General features: G+C 45.2%; 1 protein-coding gene across 1 annotated transcript in view; it reads left to right on the top strand.

The window, feature by feature from the left end:
* cfap46 (cilia and flagella associated protein 46) overlaps positions 1–21,075 on the top strand; it is a gene marked incomplete at both ends in the record, with an annotated part of 296,072 nt that overhangs the window by 146,861 nt on the left and 128,136 nt on the right. The window contains 2 exon segments of the mRNA XM_084321923.1: positions 618–801; positions 2,562–2,715. Of these exon segments, the coding sequence (XP_084178049.1) occupies positions 618–801; positions 2,562–2,715 (338 nt within the window).

Genomic DNA, 21,075 nt, shown 5'->3' with positions numbered 1-21,075 from the left:
GAGAGAGAGAGAGAGAGAGAGAGAGAGAGAGAGAGAGAGAGAGAGAGACCACAAACGAGCATAGTCAAATATCTGTGTAATATACATTTGATATGCTTGACTGCGTGTCCATATGATATGAATATGCAGATACGGTTTCCATGCTATTTATAGAAAATATGTACATGCATAATTCAATCACAATAAAGTGACAGGCTCATTATTTATAATATCCTCAACTATAATTGGATAGTGGATAATTATTTGAACTAATTATCAGCCTGTCTTGTAATCTTATTTAAAACATCAGGGTTCTCATTTATTTATACTCCTCCTTTTGCTCTCTTGTATTTTCAGTATATTACACACTTACCACCATTCGCTATCATTTGAATGCCTGGTATATGCTAGGTTTTACCCTTATAGTAAACCATGGGAAGCATACAACAACCAACATTTTCTACACAGACCACATTTTGGATCTAATATTGAATTTGTGTACAGTGTATGTTTACCGTGGGATTAGAAAATCAATATTTCATCACACTTTTATTGCCTGCAAATGAATGTGAAATTGATTCGACTGTGGCATGTTCTCGCCTCCGTCTCAAATGTCTCCCCTCCATTCCTCCCCGCAGGCTGCTGTTTAAGAGGTGTGTGTTGACGCAAGCACAGCTGGGGGAGAGCGTGGTGATCGACATGCAGAGGTTCCGTGGCGAGGGAGAGCTCTACTGTTCCTACATGTGGCACCAGGTGGCGCTGTGTGCCAAGGATGTGACCCAACAGATGGCCTGCTACCAGAACTCCATCACCTCTCTACTGGTAACGCCTCCACTCTGACTGCATCTCACTCCATCTGTTGGTGTCAGTAGTGCTGACATCCAGGGCCGTAGCCAGGGTTTAGAAATTAGGGAGGTCCATTTATTTTTTTGGCCCAGACCGGCCCACCATATGGTTTTTTAAATAATATTATGATGATACGATATGGACCTAGTAGTTGGGTCATCTGTGGTACTTATTTTTTCAATGGATTTGTCATCTAGGAGGGTTAATAAACAAATTTAGCCAGGTGTATTTAAAAAAAAAAAAAGGCGGGACAATTTGTGAGAGACCAAAATCCAAAGTCATGTACCACAGCCCCCTCTCAGTCATGTACCAGCCCCCCTCTGTCATGTACCAGCCCCCTCTCAGTCATCTACCAGCCCCCTCTCAGTCATGTACCAGCCCCCTCTCAGTCCTGTATACCAGCCGCCTCTCAGTCATGTACCAGCCCCCTCTCAGTCATGTACCAGCCCCCCTCTGTCATGTACCAGCCCCCTCTCAGTCATGTACCAGCCCCCTCTCAGTCATGTACCACAGCCCCCCTCTGTCATGTACCAGCCCCCTCTCAGTCATCTACCAGCCCCCTCTCAGTCATGTACCAGCCCCCTCTCAGTCCTGTATACCAGCCGCCTCTCAGTCATGTACCAGCCCCCTCTCAGTCATGTACCAGCCCCCCTCTGTCATGTACCAGCCCCCTCTCAGTCATGTACCAGCCCCCTCTCAGTCATGTACCACAGCCCCCTCTCAGTCATGTACCACAGCCCCATCTCAGTCATGTACCAGCCCCGCCTCTCAGTCATGTACCTGCACGACTGGTGGGGGGGTGCTTAGTAAGATATGTGATTGGGCCAGCCCAGTGTCAGTCAGTACCAATGGGCCGCTGTCCCAGCCTAGTAGTGGGCCGGTCGTTGACCAAACGTAAAAAAAAAAAAAAAAAAAAAATAATAATAATAATAATTTTTACATACTTTAAAAAAAAATTATAGTTACAAATAGTTACCGAGGTCCAGACCTCGGTGACCTCATAGCTGGCTACGGCCATGCTGACATCACAACATCCACAACCCCGCTGCCTCAACAGAGCACAAAATATAGTAAAGGACAGCTCACTGGCTTCCACCTGTTCCACCTGTTGCCATCTGTTGCCATCTGGCAGGCGTTACAGGTACAGAGCCACACCAAACAGACACTTTTCCCCCCAGACCCATAACCACCCTGAACTCTAACATGCACTGATCCGTATAACCCCCTTCTACTCTTCCCCCACTACTGTGCAATAAGTACTTAAGTGCAATATATTTATATTCCTCTATTCACAAAGTGCAATAGATCCAAACCCATCATATTGATATCCTGACTTATCTAGCTGTGTTATTGTTAAATTGTGTGTTTGATAATTGTGTACAGTGCGACTTATTATGTAGCACCTTAACTTTGTTATTTTGATAACTGTGTAGTCGTGTAGTACCTTAAAGGTTGAGTTCTTAATCGTATGTATAATGATAATAGAGACTATTATATTATATTATATTCTACAATATCAGACCATTATACACACATCAGATGTGAATCTTCTTGTCTGGTGTGTGTATATTTCAGCAGTGAGCTGACATGCTCTTCTACTACCATCTTGTGGAGCCAAATTGTAATTACATCTCTTCACCCTATTTGGAGGACATCCTGTTGGTATCTTTGGATGTTTTATTCCTTTACACATGTTCCTTAGATGTTTTTTTCTTTGTGTTGCCATTGGCGGTTAGAATGCAGAGAGTGAGTGGCAGAAGGTGTCCCTCCTGCTGGAGTTTGGAGAGTGGCTCTACTCTCAGAACTTCCCTGTGACTGATGCCCAGCACCAGATCCAGTCGGCCATAGACCTTCTCCTACACACGGACATGCAACATGCAGAGGGAGACGGTACGACAGACGACACACATACCTAACTCAGTCACTGAACAGGAAAAGGCAATGTGTGCTCATTTGGTTTATTGGTTTAAATGCTTTAAACTCTCCAGGCACACTCGAACCAAAGGCCAAAGGTGTTAGAGGCCTTCAGATGGCCAGTCTTCCAAAGGGAAGAGCCAAACAGTTAGCAAGATATTGCTCAGTGTCAGCTATTATTGGCAGCCGCGCAATTTGGAGAAGACGCTGCTATCTGTACCCATGAGCTGTATGCTACTTGTCTGGTTCATCATCCTATGTGTGTGTGTAACTTTGGTTGCCATTGCCAATTTGGGCACGAATGTCACAGAATAAAACACAATGTCCAATTGCACTGATAATATTTGTGTCCTTTAGAGATTGTATTTATGTGGACATAAATATTCTAAGTGTGTGTGTGTGTGTGTGTGTGTGTGTGTGTGTGTGTGTGTGTGTGTGTGTGTGTGTGTGTGTGTGTGTGTGTGTGTGTGTGTGTGTGTGTGTGTGTGTGTGTGTGTGTGTGTGTGTGTGTGTGTGTGTGTGTGTGTGTGTGTGTGTGTGTGTGTGTGTGTGTGTGTGTGTGTGTGTGTGTATTTTCTTAATCACAAGCTTATCTTACATTTTGATAAAACAAAGTGTATTTTATTATCAAGTTCTTGCTTGAACAATACTCATATTAGTATGCATACACTTCAGGGTTCTCAAATTGAAATTGTAGAATCGTAAATATTTAGGAATTTGTTAAGAAAATAGGCTCTCTTTTTACACCCATGTTGAACACCTTTCTAAAACGTTTAAAGTAAAAAAAAATATATGCTTTTATAGTAACAAATAAGATAAGATCAAATATTGCTTTATTGATTTGTGTATTTGTTTATATTGCTTTATTGATGCCCTTGGGGAAATTCATGCAGCATGGGGGAGGGGGGAGGGGAGGTACAGGTAGTAGACGACATGGTACAGGTCACAGAATTATAGTATAGTGGAGAAGCAAAAAAAGAAAATAGAATAAAAAGGCAGTGTGAACAATATAATTAACTGGACATGTGCATAATGGGCAACAAGGTGCGAGATGAGGGTATGTATGCCCTCTCATTTATATTTTCCCTATAGTTACAATATATACAATATATAATATAATCTAAATCTAATCCAATATATAATCTAAAAAATATAATTAAATGCTAAATATATGCAATATATAATCTAATAATCCAATAAACTAAATATAATCTAACATCTAAAAATGCTTTTCAACTGCCAGTAACTAGACCAGTATACAATCAACAATTATGTCTATTTGATGATGGTGACATTCTGTATGTCTCACCCTCCTCCTTAAAGCCTATTGATGCTAGTGCACAGTGTTGTATCACTGAAGATAAATGTCACATCATTGTATTTTATATATATTTTTTAAAGGGTGGGAAAAGTGAGAAAGCATATGCATTGCATTTTATTTAACTATAAGCCTCTGCAACTCTGCCTATTATCTCTGCTCTTTTTTTTTGGTTTATATTTTTTTATTGGAAGAATTTGTACATATTTATACATTTCAGTTATCCAAATTATACAACTTCCATTTCCTTCCCCATTCCTATCCCCTAATCCCACACCATCCCACCCAATGAGGGCGACGACAAACATACATAAAAAATAAAATAAAAAATAAAATTTAAATAATTAAACATAAATACAGATGTGACAGGCAACGCTACGCAAAAAGAAATGAAGTAAAATTAAAAGAAAACAAAAAATATATATATATATATATATATAAATAGGAAATACCGTAATAATAATATATAATATAAGTAATTGTAACTGAGGGGTACAATTCCCTGACTGTATTGATAAGTATGGTATCATTAAACCACTACCGCTTTATGTACTTTAATTACTGGCCATACAGTACATGATATATAAATATGATGAACACTTCCCACAATGAATCGGTTCCACACAAAGTGGTAATTAAGTATTTATTGCAGCAAAAGGTACATAATATACTTCTCTATTTTACTTTGGATGCGCTTATAAGGCAAAGGAATGTGCGTAGGCAAATCAATAATGAATGTCCATTCTCTGGTTACGCAGGAGGTAATTATACAACCTGAATCTTAGGGAATTATATCTATGGTACACTAGTAATATATAGCAGGAGATACTGGAAGGGTCCCCCCGGTTGTAAGCCAGCAGGGGTAGAGGATCTGTCGGTAGTAGAGAGTCTGGTCAACGATGACTAAGGAGACTCCAAGTACAGGAGACGGTGCAATAGTCTCTTGATCCACAGACGAATACAGCTGTTCTCCGTAGACTGTAGCTCCACAGTGAAGAAAGCTAGCCGGCCTCAGGCTCTCTGAGGCGCAGACTCGACGTGGCTCCTCACAGGGTAAATCCCACACGTGTAGGCGTCGGCGATTCTCCGCTCCATAAATCACAGGACCAAAACAAATATAATCCAGCCGCAAAGGGCTACGTAGTCGTCGGGTAGATTAATCCAGTGTACATGTCCACACGGTTCTCGTCTAGGTCTCCTCGGGTGAAAGCGCCATGAAAGCAGCCCAGCCTGGATAAGCACTCTAGCTGGTACGAGGAAGCGTTGGTGATGCTGGTCACTGTAGAACTTTAGCCGCACGATACACTATACACAAATAGACTATTACTGACTTAATAGAAATATGTCGCACTCGACGGTATAGCGCCAAACTCTGACAATTCAGTTATTAATTCGCACGCGGTCTCAATGCTCTATTTGGGGCCAAACAGGCCATACTTCACCGCACGGAGTATCGTGGGTGAGGCTTCAACTTATTGGGTAACTCTACTTCTGTATTCATTTGCGCCATATTTATATGCACGGCGAACAATCTAGTGCCAACCTCATTTCTGTCTCGTATCCCTGGGCAAGGCCGGGCATGCACAGACATGTCTTGACGGTGGCCTTGAACCTGACTCTGGAGGCATGGCCCTGGCGCCTGTGGACCGCTGTCCAATAGGAGAATGAAATATTATGGTCTGTACTAGGCTAAAGGGATATTCCGTGTATATGTACAAGGAATATACAAGGGATATCAAACGATATACAAATACTATGCAATATATATCAATCAATAAATATATATATTCGGTTTAATCTGATCCTTTGTAACAGTAATACTCTCCATTTTAGTAGCGTAATTTCCAGATGTTAAAACAAGTAAAATGGAAAGTAAATTTAACACCCTTAGCAGACCACCACAATGCCATCTCCCCAGCCATACGTGGGCTAGCAGTGTCAGGAAGGTAGATAGGGGAAGGAGGGGGGTCATGGGGTCCCAAGTTTGGAAGGAGTCATATGGGTTTTGAAATGAGATAGGAAGGGCTGCCATGTTTTGTGGAAGGTATCTGTGTGGCCTTGTGTTGTAAATCTGATTTTCTCTATATGTATAAGAGACATAACATCCCTCATCCAGTGTAAGTGTGAAGGGGGAGTGGCTGCCTTCCAGTTGAATAGGATGAGGCGTCTGGCAATGAGTGAGGCAAAGGCCATGGCATTGGATTGCCCAATAGATATTGCAGCGTTCTCCGGTGTCAGACCAAATAATGCAATAAGAGGGCATGGTTCAACATTCATAAAAAATATGTCTGAATAAGATTTTAAAATGGAAGTCCAGAAAGGGGCCAGTGCTGGACAATGCCAAAACATATGAATAAGTGAGCCTGGGGCTTGGTGGCACCGGTCGCATGTGGGATCCATGCCAGGATTTATCTTCGCAAGTCTAGTCTTTGACCAATATAGACTGTGGAGGAGCTTGAACTGTATCAGTGAATGGCGGGCACATATTGAAGAAGAGTGTATTCGGCGGGCAAGAGCATTTTCCCATTCTTTGTCTGAAAATTGATGATTTGGATCGGACTCCCAGTTTTGTCTTATAGCCAATACTGAGGAGGGTAGGGATAGGGATATGATGTTATATAGTTTAGATATTGAGCCTTTGATTGCAACCTTCACCTCCAAGATGCGGTCGATCACAGTTTTTGAGGTGTATGGGGGAACTGAGCAAATTTGCTCTTAACAAAATCACGTATCTGTAGATATCTGAAAAAATTAGTTTTTGGTAAGTTAAACTTTAGGGACAGTTGTGTGAAAGAAATAAATGAACTGTCTTGGTACAAATCATAAATGCTCAGAATGCCATTCTTAAACCAGTTGCTGAAGGTTTCATCCACCATAGAGGGAGGGAAAAGGACGTTTTTGTGGACAGGTGACGATGGTGACATGGCGTGGAGACCAAAGTGTTTTCTGAACTGGGACCAGATCCGGAGGGAGTGTTGTACTAAGAGGTTGTTGGTGTACTGGGCGGTTGTGACTGGGAGCGAAGAGCAAACTAAGGATTGCAAAGATGTTCTAGAACAAGATGCCCTTTCCATGTCCACCCATGCCGGCACCCACTGACAGAGTCCGTAATGGGAATGACTCCAATAGAGAATGCTGTGAATATTTGCAGCCCAATAGGCCAAGAAATTGGGTAGTGCAAAGCCTCCCTGCGATTTAGGCTTCTGGAGGGCCATTTTATTTATTCGGACTGGGCGTTTATTATCTCTGCTCTTTGATTGCTTGTAAAGGCAGCACATATGTTACCAGGTCACAGGATTACTTGCTTTAGATACATAACATGTAAAAAGTGAGCTTGGCAAACCTGGTTTTAAATGTTATATTTCATACTGGCTCTGCATCCTGCGCTTCACCTATTGGACTACACTCGTACCTATACACGCCTGAAAAAAACCAATCATGCACCTTACATCTACCTAGCCACGCCCACCTCCGGTAGTATATAACCCGGTGTAGTGGCCAAGCTCACCCTTCCTCGTTTTTTCACGCGAAAAGGCCGCTCATAAGCACCTGCAGCGCTGCGAGTACGATTTAGTTTAGCTGTTAGTTAGAGATGGATATTCCACAACCCAAAAAAGTCTTTGTCAGGACTCCCCCAGCGCGGTCACGCTGGTTGTCCACCGCTCGTCGTGGAGTATCCCTGGGCCGGCGATCCTTCTACGGAATATTGCTGGAGCCCGGGGAGAGTTTGAGCCGCCCCGCTGTCGCAGTGAGCCCCTCTCGCGGGAGAGGGAGCCTCTGCCCTGGGGTGTGTGGCATCGAACCCAATGCTCCGAGCAATCGGGAAGCAAGACCGTTGCAAGACGGAAAGCAAGACCGTTGAACTCATTATTGACTTTCGGAAAATCACACCCACTAAAACACCCATGCTCATCAATAACCAACCCATTTCAGCCACAGACACATTTAAATACTTAGGAACACACATCAGCAATAAACTCAACTGGGATCATCACACCACTCATCTACTTAAAACAGCCAATCAAAGATTATTTCACTTGAGACAACTCAAGAAGTACAAGGTTAGGAAGACGTTAATGATACAATTTTACACAGCCATAATACAAAACATCATTTCACTCTCCATCACTGTATGGTACGGCAACACACCCAAACACACACTACACAGACTAGACAGGATCATCATAAGGGCATCCAAAATCATTAACTGCACACTCCCCACCCTGGACTCCATACACAAACATCACACCATCACACGCGGACACAAAATCATCAGTGACCCCCTGCACCCAGCTCATCACCTCTTCCAACTCCTCCCCTCTGGTAGGAGGTTCAGGTCACTAGGCAGCCGCACAGTTAGGTTCAACAACAGTTTCTTCCCCAAGGCCATACTCCTCCTAATTTCACCCCCTGCTGTTATGTTATGTATGTTATGTTATGTTATGTTTATGTTATGTTATGTTCCATGTGTCTTCTTATGTCTTTGTGGACTGTGGTGTATTGTCGCAGCTACCACCTGCACCGTGCTCGAATTCCACCGGCCTGGCCGTGGCAATAACAGGAACTTGAACTTGAAGCGTGAGCGGCGGGCAGTCTGTGGAGATGGAATTTTACCCCTGTTTGCCGCGCAGGGGCTAATCACCCCAGTCCTGCGCGGAGAACCACTCCTGGGCCATTTCCCCCATTCGGTGCGCTGAGGCTAATCACCCCGGCCCCACGGGGAGACTCGCTACCGGGCCAGCCCAGGGGGGTAGGACCCGCATGTCTACCATGGTGTGTCACCGGGGCGACAGTGGCTCAGGAGGTAGAGCAGTTGTCTGGTAATCTGGAGGTTCCCGGTTCGATTCCCACTCCTCCCGTGTCGAAGTGTCCTTGGGCAAGACACTTAACCCCTAATTGCTCCCGATGTGCAGGTTGGCACCTTGCATGGTTGCCTCTGCCATCGGTGTGTGAATGGGTAAAATGTGAGGAACAAATTGTAAAGCGCTTTGGATAAAAGCGCTATATAAATGCAGCCATTTACCATTTACCATTCTATTCAGATGGAGGACCCCAAATTTTACCCTACGGTCTGTGGCGTGTCAGGGCTAACCGTCCTAGTTCCCTGAGGTGTCATCCTCTATTGAATAAATAGAGGAAGGACCCCGGAACATGCGTTCTGTGTGGCGTGTCGGAGGTGCGCAAAATTATTTATGCGGCTCTCCCCCGGGGTTGTCACGGTTGCGGCCGCAGCCTGTGATATTGAGCTCCCTACGGAGAATACGTGCCCTGGTCAGGCGCTACTGTGCATTCGACCCTTACATCACCATGAGATTGTGTGAAGAGAGCCCTACCTGTCCGTGAAACGGCACAGGTGTGAGGCTGGGTCTGGGGGCTTTAAACCAATGGGTGCACTTTTATAAGCCGCCCGCCCCGGTCTTGTGTAGCGAGATGGTGTGCACTCTGACCAGAAGATTTTACCTATAGGTAGACTGGCGCGTAAGGTGGCGCGTCGGCGGACACTGCCGCTGCACGTGTGTGTCATTGGACGTACTTATCGGAGAGAAGGGGTACACTGTATTTTTCAAAGATGGTGGTGGGGCAATGCGGTCGTGGATCCCAGTGATACTGGGACCCTTGGCCGGGCCTCCGGGGCTATAGTGCACATAGTGTAACCTGTAGCCCTGGGGAAGACGATGACCCTTGCATAATGTTTCCCATCTGTGGCTGGAGCAGTTATCCCTGGCGGAGGTGAGAAGGGTTTCCTCTCCTCAAAGCCCCCCCTCTTAGGTATGTTTGCCTTATCCATAGAGGAGGTAGTGACGACTTGTATCCAACAAAGTGTCAGATGCGTCTCCAGGCTTCCAGAGAGCTTTTTACCACCCCACCCAAGGAATAGAGCGACTCTCTCGACCAGCAGCAAGATCACTGTTCCGCTCGGCACACCTGGGCAATCGTGGCAATACGAATGTGTGTAATGTTTCCTTTTTGATTAAATATATTTGGCAATATAGTTGCGTTTGGCCGAACGACATTACCCATTCATTAAAATAAGAACACTTTTATTCTTACGCTTAATTGAGAGTGTGCCCGATATACCGACAGACCCCAGGTGTGTACTCGCCATTTCATCGCCTAGCATTGCTAGGGGCTCTGTTTTTTCCTTGAGACCGTTTGGCGGCGCTACTAATGTCAAAAGATAGCGTTTGACGCGGTCTTCTCTCCGGTGTAATGTCAGCTGGCTTCCCAGGTCCTCAGATGGACCGGGGCTGATGGTGCGTTTGGTCGGTCCCCGACGGGTCGGGAATTTGTCATGTGACAGATTGACTAGGAGCGAACGAACGCACGACAACAGGGAGATATCTGGTGACCTCCCGAAAGGTGAGTTGAGTCGTGGGGGCACCTGTGGCTTGTCTGATCAGACATAGCCCAGAGACCCCAACGACCTGTGAAGTCTATGTGATAATGTATGGGGTAATCCCCGTGCACAGTTTTCACATTACTTCTCGGGGTCCCAAAGAGCCTTGTATTGGTACGTTTTACACAAGGCTGTCAGGCTGAGAAATCCTTCTAAAACGCAGGTTTTTTTCATGTCAAGACAAACCTGACATCGGATATGGTGACAAGCGAACCTCCTCAGGTTCTGCTCATCACCGGGGGGGAGTCCCCAATGCGATGTCATTTGCACGTGTGGGTCCCGCCCTGTCAGAATTACCTGATGTCAGACATGGCGACAGAGCGAATATCCCCTACTACGTGTCCTAACAGAGGCAGCGGTGTTTTGGATGATAGTAATATCATCACAGGGTTACAGTAATCAGAGTAAAAAGATTACACTGTATGTGTGTCAGGCCGCAGAGCTAGCGATCCCCAGTGTGTCATGAAGACGGGACCTAGCTCAGCTTGGGAACGGCGTCACCCTCTATCTGAGATGGAGACGACGTTGGGTGTTCTCCTGGTTCAAAACCCCTCCCTTTCTTTCGGGGTCCCCCATGGGTGCAGCTGGCATAGTGCACAGCGGAAGGGACCGGGACCTCTTACCTACAGTTTTTAGCGGGTCAGCGCCGGTTGGCCGCATGACCGCTCATTGACTGCCGGGGATTAGTCAGGGCCCCGCTCTAGCACTGCCACACTTTAAAAGATAGGAGTGGATCACCTTGTTTGTAGAGCTATAACTATATTCTATATTATAGCTATGGATACAATACTATGGCCCATTTGACATGACCTATCTGACATGACCTATCTATCGTTCAATATGTGAAAAAGAATAAATTTTTCCATCCATACGTTCCCGTGTTATACCGTGGTGAATATAAGCAGTCTAGGGTAATTCATGAAATGCTGAGTTATAGCCCTATACGCCAATTCCACTATAGACGTTGCCATTTCTTGCCTGTATACGCTATTATCCAGATTTTTTTTATTATATCATTGGTATTATGTTCCATCATGAATGCATGAAGGGGGGGGGGGGGGGGGGGGGTCGTTTCTGATTATTTGATTGTCAGTAACGGCATTAGTATTGAACACTAAAAACGAGGGGTGTAACGATGCGACGTCACAACGATTAATTGTAATTACGATTATTCAGGCAACGATTCAATGCATCATGAAATCTCTTCATTTGACCACGATTCGATTAATTTTAGATTAATTTTCTATCAGTTAATTCCCCAAACATTTTTGAATACACAAATGTGGCTGGGGGAACTGATTCACTCAGCATGAATGGACTATAGGTCAATAAAAACAATACACAAAATAAATATATATATAGAAAATAAAAAATATAAAAATGTTCGATTAATTTAGATTATAATCGATTCTAACATTTTCAAATTGATGCAGTTGAATCGTCACATTAGAATCGATGCATTTCAATTTATCTATGCATTGTTACACCCCTACTAAAAATGCTTATCAGCCCTATCGGTATAAACGCATTGCAGGATCAAGCTCAAATGTACGTCAAATCGTCCTTACCTGTGATCGGGAGTATTCCAAAAATAATATTCCAATTGTTTGATCGCCATCTGGTACATCCAATGTCGATTTGGTCCATGGCATAATCCACCACAACATATGGATCGTTTTTTTTGACACGCTTCAATGGAACCGAGAGAACTGTTCGCCTCGGCCGACAAGGAAAAATTAAACCCGAGATATTTGGCCGTCCCACAGGCCAAGATTCTCAGTCCTTGCCCCACAATGGTGGAATGAACTACCCACCCCAGTTAGGACAGCCGAATCACGTCCAATCTTTCGCCGTCGACTAAAGACGCACTTCTTCAACCATTATCTGAATTAAAAAAAAAAAAAAAAAAAAAAAAAAAAAAAATCTAACCCTAACTAACCGTACTGTCATGCACTTGTCCTAATAAACTAACCTACACTGTAGCACTCAACACTTTGATGAACATTGTTGCTCAGCTGATAGAGTTGTGCCCTTCCTGATGGCTTGTCGTACAGAACTTGTAAGTCGCTTTGGATAAAAGCGTCAGCTAAATGACTAAATGTAAATGTAAATGTAAGATAGAAGGTTACAAAGGGTGATCGATACCGGCGTCTAGCGGGATGTGGCCGGTATTGCACTTTTGCATTCTCAGGATGATTCCCCATGTTAACCCCGAGTCTGTGTACCTGTAATGAATAGAAATATCGAATAAAAGCAATAACGATCAAGTAACGTATATATACGTGGTTGGCGTTCAACGGTTGTCGGACAAACACATATATAATTGTTGTTGGCGGCCATTGAGTTACCGCATATGGCTACGGAAGTGCAGTATGGTGAACTGGGTAGAGAGAACGTTGGGACTGGGGCTTGTAGTGTAATTCACACACCCCCACCCTTCGTTTACGGGTTTGAACCCCACTCTGTTATCAGAGGCCGCGGCGACGACAGCCCTGGCAAAACAAAAGTCGATTGAATCGAGTCTGTTGGCAAAGCTGGTCATTTTCAGTCCCAGCGATGGGACGTAATGAAAGGGTCTACCCCCTGTTTTCTGGTACCCAAGAAAACTGGGGGGTGTCAGGCCCATACTGGACATATCTCCCAATCGGTCGATTGCGGAGAACCATTCAGAATATGGACCGTCAGACCACCTACCCTACCGCATGCAGCGAGGTGGGAGACGGGTCTACTTCCCTAGACCTGACGGATGCGTAGTTTTCCTCCTTATGGGATTCCTGCGCTTTTTCTAGCTTATGAATACCAGAGAGGCCCGTTCGGCTATTCTCTGGCCCCTCTCACCGCTGTGTACCAAGTGCTTGGTGGTCCTTAGCCAGTCGGAGGAATCCGCCAGGCCCGGACCAGGTGGGTGGAACATCTGAGATCTGGGCCTCGCTGTGAAGTGGTGAGGAGTACCCCTCCTCCCAGCCAGCGGGTGGGATGTTTTTAGGTTTTATCCTGAAAACATGGTCTATGGGGGCAACTCTCTGAACTGGAGAAGTAGTCTCTGTGCGCTATGAGTTTTTTCATCCTCGCAGGCGGTTATGACCCGCCTGCTAAAGGGGATGACGTCTTCCCACTCCGTGGCCCCGCTCGGCCTCCTCTTTTATGAGGAAAATACAGAGGTCGTTTTTCCAGCATAGGAATTGACCCTGCAAAGGGCGAGTGGAGACATCTGAGAGCCCCTATATCAGTGATAAGGGGCCTCGGCCACTGGACCTGTGGGCAGCGCCACGTCTCACGTGACAGTCTTCCCCTCACAGGGCGGGGTGTGTCGGGCCAACGCAGTAGGGAGCAGTCGGCCTGCTCTGCCTCCCTACATATCATTGCATTGGTACTGAAGGCAGTGCATTTGGTCCTCACACAGCTCATTCCTCACGTGAAGGACAGGCGCCTCCTGGTCAGGACAGACAGCATAACGTCGCCGGCGTATGTCAACAGACAGGGAGGATTATTATCTTTGCCTAATTTCTTTCAAAGTTATTTTGAGTTTAATTATCATTATCATGCACATCTCACAAGAAGAAATAAAGACTTACGCATTCCTTTCTGTAGGACCTCTGTTGCCAAATTCTCATTTGTTTATCAATGTGCAGTGATGTGGAATGCTATACAAAATCTAACAGAAACATGTTCCACTTTAAATACATTTAAAAGCAAGCTTAAAAAATAACTACAGATCCTGTACTCTGTAGTATCCATGTGTATTTGTGAGCAGTCTTGTTTTTCCCACCATTATAATTGTTGTATAATGCTGTATTGTATGTATCTGTGTGTATGAGAGAGGGATATGCGCATGTGTGTTTGTGCATAATGTGGGGGGGGGGGGATTTTCTGTGTAGTTATCCTATGGTTTAAGAGGGGAGGTCGCTTATAAGCCCTTGGGCTTTTTGACCTTTCCTGCACATTTTTAACTGTTCTTCTTTTACTTATTTTATTCCAGAATGTATGTTTGTAAGTGCAAATAACAATAAACAAATAAACAAATAAACAAATGAACAAATAAACAGGGAGGAGTGCGGTCCCCCTGTCTCCACCAGGCGATAGTCGAGCTCTGGCTATGATGTCTCACGATCTGTGCAGCCTGAGGTGTCATCCCCACCTGTCTGAAAAAGTCCACCATTATCCCTGTACTCAAAAAATCCACGCCTGCTTGCCTCAACGACTATCGCCCCTTAGCTCTCACCTCCATAGCCATGAAGTGCTTTGAGAAGCTAGTGAAGGGCTACATCTGTTCCTCCCTCCAGAACACCTTGGACCCCCTGCAATTTGCATATCGCCCCAACAGGTCCATGAGGATGCCATAGCCCATGTGCTGCACACAGCAGCATCACACCTGGACAAGAGGCACGGGAACTATGTGATAATGCTATTATCGACTACAGCTCACCATTCAATACCATAGTCCCCTCCAAACTCGTAGTCAAGCTCAGAGACCTGGGCTTGAACTATGACCTCTGCCAGTGGGTCTTGTACTTCCTGACAGGAAGACCCCAGGTGGTGAGAGCAGACAACTGCACCTCCTCATCCATCACTCTCAACACAGGTGCCCCCCAGGGCTGTGTTCTGAGCCCCCTCCTCTACTCGCTGTACACACAGGACTGTTTGCTGACGACACAGCTGTGGTGGGCCTGATCTCTGCAAACGACAAGAGGCCAGAGGGCCTACCTGGGAGAGGTAGAGAACCTGGCGCTGTGGTGCCGGGAGAACAGCCTCTCCCTGAACGTCAGCAAAATGAAAGAGAAGATTGTGGACTTTAGGAGGTTGGGGGCCAGGGACTACACACATTGACAGTGTAGTGAAGAAGGCACGGCAGCGTCTCTACTTCCTTAGGCGCCTAAGGAAGTTCAAAGTGAGTCAGAAGATCCTTAAGAACTTCTACTTGTGCACAATAGAGAGCATCCTGACTGGTAACATCGCCTCCTGGTTTGGGAATAGCACCGCACACGACCGCAGCAAAGTTGAAGTTTTGTACCTCATTTTCTACATTGTACCTCACTGTTTACTCATTTTTACATTGTATTGTATTATTGTATATTCCTCTTTACTTACTTTTTTTGCTTACTTTTTACTTACTTTTTTTTACTGTATGAAGCACACTCTCAGGGGCTCATACAGAACCAAGCATTTCACTGTAAAGTACGTGTATTTTATTGTGATGATTAATAAACAAACTTGAACTGAGGGCTCTCCACATTCCGGGAAAAGAGAATTTGGGAGCAGACTTAATGTCACAAGGAGGTTCCCACCCAGACGAGTGGAGACTAGACCCAGTCAGACTGATCTGGAACCAGTTCGGGGAGGCCACCATGGACCTGTGTGTGGGCAGTCAGTCCCACCAGTGCCCCCTGTGGTTTGCAGACAGTCGGAAAGACAACCCCCCCTCTGGGAGTGGATGCCTTCTATGTATACCCATGGCCACATGGTATACTGTATGCGTTTCCCCCCATACACCTGATACAAAACAAACTGATCAGACTACTGCTTGACCTTACTCCTAAAACCCACCTCACCCCTGCTCATTTTGACAACCTAGGATGGCTTAGAGTAGAACAACCATCAAGGGTGACAGTTGACCTAGTTGGAGCAAATACCATTGCCTTTGTTTTGCTACCATTCAATAGCAGTGTTGATTCAATGGGAGTATGCTGCAAGGAGGCAACATCAGACTGTACACTTGCACAATAATACATAACTGTATCACCGGCATATATATGGTACTGTAGTGGGCCTATACCATTGTTTAGGGTCACCCTTGTCTTGTTGCTGCTATTTCCAGCTGGACACATGCTATGTCGCCCACCTTTTTCCCAGTCTGTTTATGGAGGAGCTACAGGTAGGTTACTTTCTTCTGTTTCTGACAAGTTGTGAATGAATACAAGATAAGAATATAATATTTAGAATATAGGTTTTCGTGTTTCTTCACTGTATTGTTGATTATTGTGAGCAGCGCTGTATTTTGTGAGTTTATTCATCTACATTTTTACGTCTTCACAACTGCTGCGGTTGATAATATTGACCATAACCCTAGCTCAACTACCTCAAAGGAGTCCTTTCATGGCACAGGTATTTCACTCCTTCAACACCCTACATTTGCAGGTCAAGGAGTTGACCGCAGCATTGTGATTGTTGGAGGGTGTGGAATCCAAAAGACAGTAGGCCATTTGCCAAGCTACTACACAGAAGTCCCACCGGTTGTCCGTAGCACCACAAAGGCACCTGTACCACCTAGCACTGTGGCATCTCTGAGCAGGGAAAACTCAGACCATAACATCAAGGAAGAGTACTGCTGGCTAGAAAATGTGCGGAAGAGTCTTGCAAGTGTTCCACGAGAGTGCCCACACAGTGGCAATGATCAAACACTCCATGGACGTAGTCAGAAATGCAGTTCAACATCTGAATTATGGGCAGACACCAGTAGTAACATTTGATCAACCCCTGTATGCTATTGCCAAGCAGATCCAGTGGAAGTGGCCAGAGATGTATGGGGAAGACACATTTGTTGTGATGTTTGGCGGCCTGCATATAGAGATGGCAGCTCTGAAGACCCTGGGTGATGGTTGAAAGGCAGTGGCTGGGTTGAAGCACTGGTACAAGCAGAGATCACAACAGCAGGCACCGCTGACTCCTTGCATGCAGCACATGTTGCTCGCACCAGACATGCCCACCAAGTCACTGTGGCTGCATTATATGTCCTGCAGTATCGGGCCTACAATAACCGTAATACAGATACAGAAGATGTGCCTTTGGGGTTTGATGAATGGTGCTCAAGGAGGGAGAGCTGCCCTCAATTCCAGTATTGGGTAATAGTCATGGCATTGGAGCCTTGTGTATTGGTCTATATGTGATATCCCTGCGGCAGTCCTTCTTCAGCATGTACCTCGATGCTCTGACAGAACTCATCCCCTGGTTCTTTGCTCTGGACCATATGAACTATGCCCGCTGGATCCCAGTTCATCTTCGTGACATTACTGAACTACCAACAAGACACCTAGATGTTGGCAATTTCACCATTGAGAAGACCAATCCCCATTGATCAAGCACATGAGCAAAATAATGCTTGCATCAAGAGTGATGGAGGGGTGGTAGGTCTTACAGACAACCCTAGTGCCCTCCGACGGTGGATGGTAGCTGGCCCTGAGGTTGCAGCGCTGATTGAGGACTTTGAAGATGCTCATGGGAAGACGAGATGGGGTGCTCCACCATGATCAGACAGCAAGTGTGCAGAAAGCATTTAGAAAATATGTCTGCTCACTCGTCAATGTATTGGAAGAACTGGGCAACCCATTCGAAGAGGAGAGTGAAGACCTGCTTATCCTTTACAGCAAAGATATTGCAGATCCATCGGCAGTGGGGACTGTTAAGAATGCACAGACGATTGGCCAACAACAGTTCCAAGCATTCACAAAGGAATGTCTTGTGGAGAGAACAAAACCCATTGATGACACAATCCACCGCAACCGGTTGAAACGGTTTGTTGGCTCAACGCGAAAGACGACAAGTAAGGAGAAGCAGCAGCTGACATCAATGAAAAGTGATGTTGAGTTTTTTTTCACGACTCTACATTAGCTGTCAAACAAGAGATGGAAACCTGGAAGACTTCTTCCAGCATGAGAACCAAGCATGGCCACCAGCACTCTCTGATGGAGGAAGATTATGACTTGGGACAAAGAGTGACCTTCTGAAATGCCTGGAGGACCCGTCTCCAGCTCAGACTAAAGCCCCTGATGCTATCTGTGTAGTTCTTGATGGAGCTGCCATGATTCAGATGATGAAGCCAGCAGGTGCCAAGACATTTGATGAATATATCTATTCTCAGCTGTGTCACGTGTGGACCTTATCTGGGATACAGTTACAAGGATGACTCCCTGAAAGGCACAGCAAGAGCCAAGCGTGGAAAGGGTGTAAGGAGACGTGTGGTTGGGAAGGCTGCCATACCAGGAAACTGGCAGAACTTTCTGCAGGTTGACAGTAACAAGACAACTATTCAGCTTCCTATCCAAGGTCCTCCTTCAGGTGTTCAGTGAGGAAGACAAGGAGGTTGTCCTCACTGATGGGATGGGGGTGCTCAGCACACAGCCACTGCAGGATCTCCACACCCTGGCCCCATGCAACCATGAAGAAGCAGATAGTTGTATGCTACTGCATGTATCTCATGCTGCACTGCATGGCCACCACAAATTGCTTATTCGCACTGTAGACACTAATGTTGTGGTCTTGGCTGTGTTTGCCATAACACAACTACCAGCTGGATGTGAACTGTGGCTAGCATTCAGAACTGGCAAGAGCTTTCGCTACTTGGCAGCCCACCAAATAGCTGCATGCCTCGGACCAGAGATGTCATGTGCCCTTCCAATGTTCCATGCTTTGACGGGCTGTGACACTGTATCCAGTTTTGCTGGACACGGAAAGAAAGCAGCATGCCATGGTCAACATGGAAGTCACTGCCGGACCTGACAGATGCACTACTGATGCTGGCAAATGGACCAAAGGAGATCCCAGATGATGCAATGAACATTATTGAGAGGTTTTTCATACTTCTATTTGACAGAACCAGAACCAGCACCTGCACCAAGTTGAACCAGGCAAGAAGGAAACTTTTTCCACGTAAAAGCTTGGCACAGAAAATCCCGCCTACCCGAGCTGCTCTGGTGGAGCACGTCAAGAGAGCAGTCTACCAGGGTGGTCACATCTGGGGGAAGACACTGCTTCCAGACCCTGTGCTGCCATCACCAATTTACTGGGGGGGGGGGGAGACAGAAGGAATGTATGAGCCCCACTGGACGACAATGCCACAAGCATCACAATCCTGCCACGAGCTGATCTCTTGTGGCTGCAATAGTGGTTGCAAAAAGCTCTGCAGGTGCAAGAAGGCTCACTTCAGTGTACAGGCCTCTGCTTCTGTGATGGAGAATGTGTCAATTGAACCCTGTTGAACCATTCTTCGATAGTTTAATCGGGCAATAGCACCATCACCATTTTGTGTGGGTGAGGGGGATAAAAAGGAAAATGTTTAATTATATTTTGTAAATTGTTGTATATTTGTTGATTTTTTTTATTAAATTTTTCTTCACTTTAAGTTGGATGTAAATACTATTTGTGGTGTTAAAAACATGGAAAACAATAGCTTTGGTGGCCAAAGTGTTCTATGCCAGTAATCTCTCTCATTTTTGGAAATGGTTACCATGGTCACCAAAATGCCAATCTGCAATGCCCCAATATCCATATATTTTCTAAATATATAAACTTTATGCATATTTCGACATAACTACAGAGGCCCTTGTTATTAAAAATATCCCCTAATGAGTGTATGCCTTTCTCTTCCCATATAGGGAATCTTATAGGTCGTTTTCCCATTAAGAGTGCATTGTTATTGAATATGGGAGTGTGATTATGCCATTCTTGAGGGTTAGGATATTTCTTTTGTGTTTCCCGCCATGTTCTGATTGCATGGGTAATTATTGGGCCAAATTCTCGCTCACAATGCTTGATTGAAAGTTTAGTGTGTGCTATGTCTTTCAGGCTATGGTTAGACTAGTGTATTCCTGGCGTTTTTTTATACGTTTTTGACGACGTTTCATGTCCTATCTACACAGAAACGCGTTTTTTGGCGTTTTTTTGTGGATACGGCTGAAACGCAAAATTGTGTTTGCGTTTGGAGATACGCAAAAAAACGAGTCGACAAACAGCGTGTAGTCAGCACGCTAGCCGTTGTTGCGAAAACGCCCATGCGCAGTAGATACCATCTGCGTGCCCTTCCGGTGACAGCAGAGTGTGTGTGTGTGTGTGTTTGGGACAGAGCTCCGTGTCCCAAATAGCTTCAGCTACCATGTGTTGTCAAGTTATTGTTATAAGGACCCCAGTCCAAGCTACAACAGTCTGCATTCCCTTAACAATTGTTTGTATTGAGCCGTATTGTATTGTACCCATATGCAATATGTTAAATAAAGTTTACATCCATTCATTCTGCTAGCATTGCCGATGGCATGAGCAGCTGGCTAACGTGAGCTATCAGGATTCAGACCCTGTTAGCTCAGAGTTCCTCTTTCAACTTAAGAAGCATTAAACAAAATGGCCCAGTCATCTATTCACCTTTGTTTAATACACACAGCGTTGTCTCTAATGTTATCTAACTACTGATAGCTCGCGATATCATCAGTTTTGATGCTGGCTAAGTAGCGTGAGCTAACGTTAGCTTCTAGCCACAATGCTATATTGTTATAATGGCATACTCCATTGACGTTAGCATGCAGCTAACAATGCTACAATGCGACCGATCGTTTTTTTGCCTAAACTATCCGCTCTTGGTGGTCACTTGTGTTGATGTTAGTTTTGTTTCATCAACAAATGACAGGCAGAACACACAGTGAATGTATCCGTTTTGTTTATTGCACTTTTATTAGGCTTTGCTGAAAAAAGAATTGCTGCATTGAGCAAGATGGTGGCGCGGCATAGGCGCCTGCCTTATTGACATTTTGCTGGAGCTTCCAGGAAGTGTATTGGCACATTCGTTCTGATTGGTTGAAATTGCCTTCATGTTTGCCACCTACTGCCACCTACTGCTTTGGCAGTGTACTACATCAGT

The sequence above is a fragment of the Notolepis coatsorum genome (genome assembly GCF_963971535.1).
Source record: "Notolepis coatsorum genome assembly, chromosome: 9".
NCBI lineage: Eukaryota > Metazoa > Chordata > Actinopteri > Aulopiformes > Paralepididae > Notolepis > Notolepis coatsorum.
This window is presented reverse-complemented; position numbering and strand designations above follow the sequence as displayed.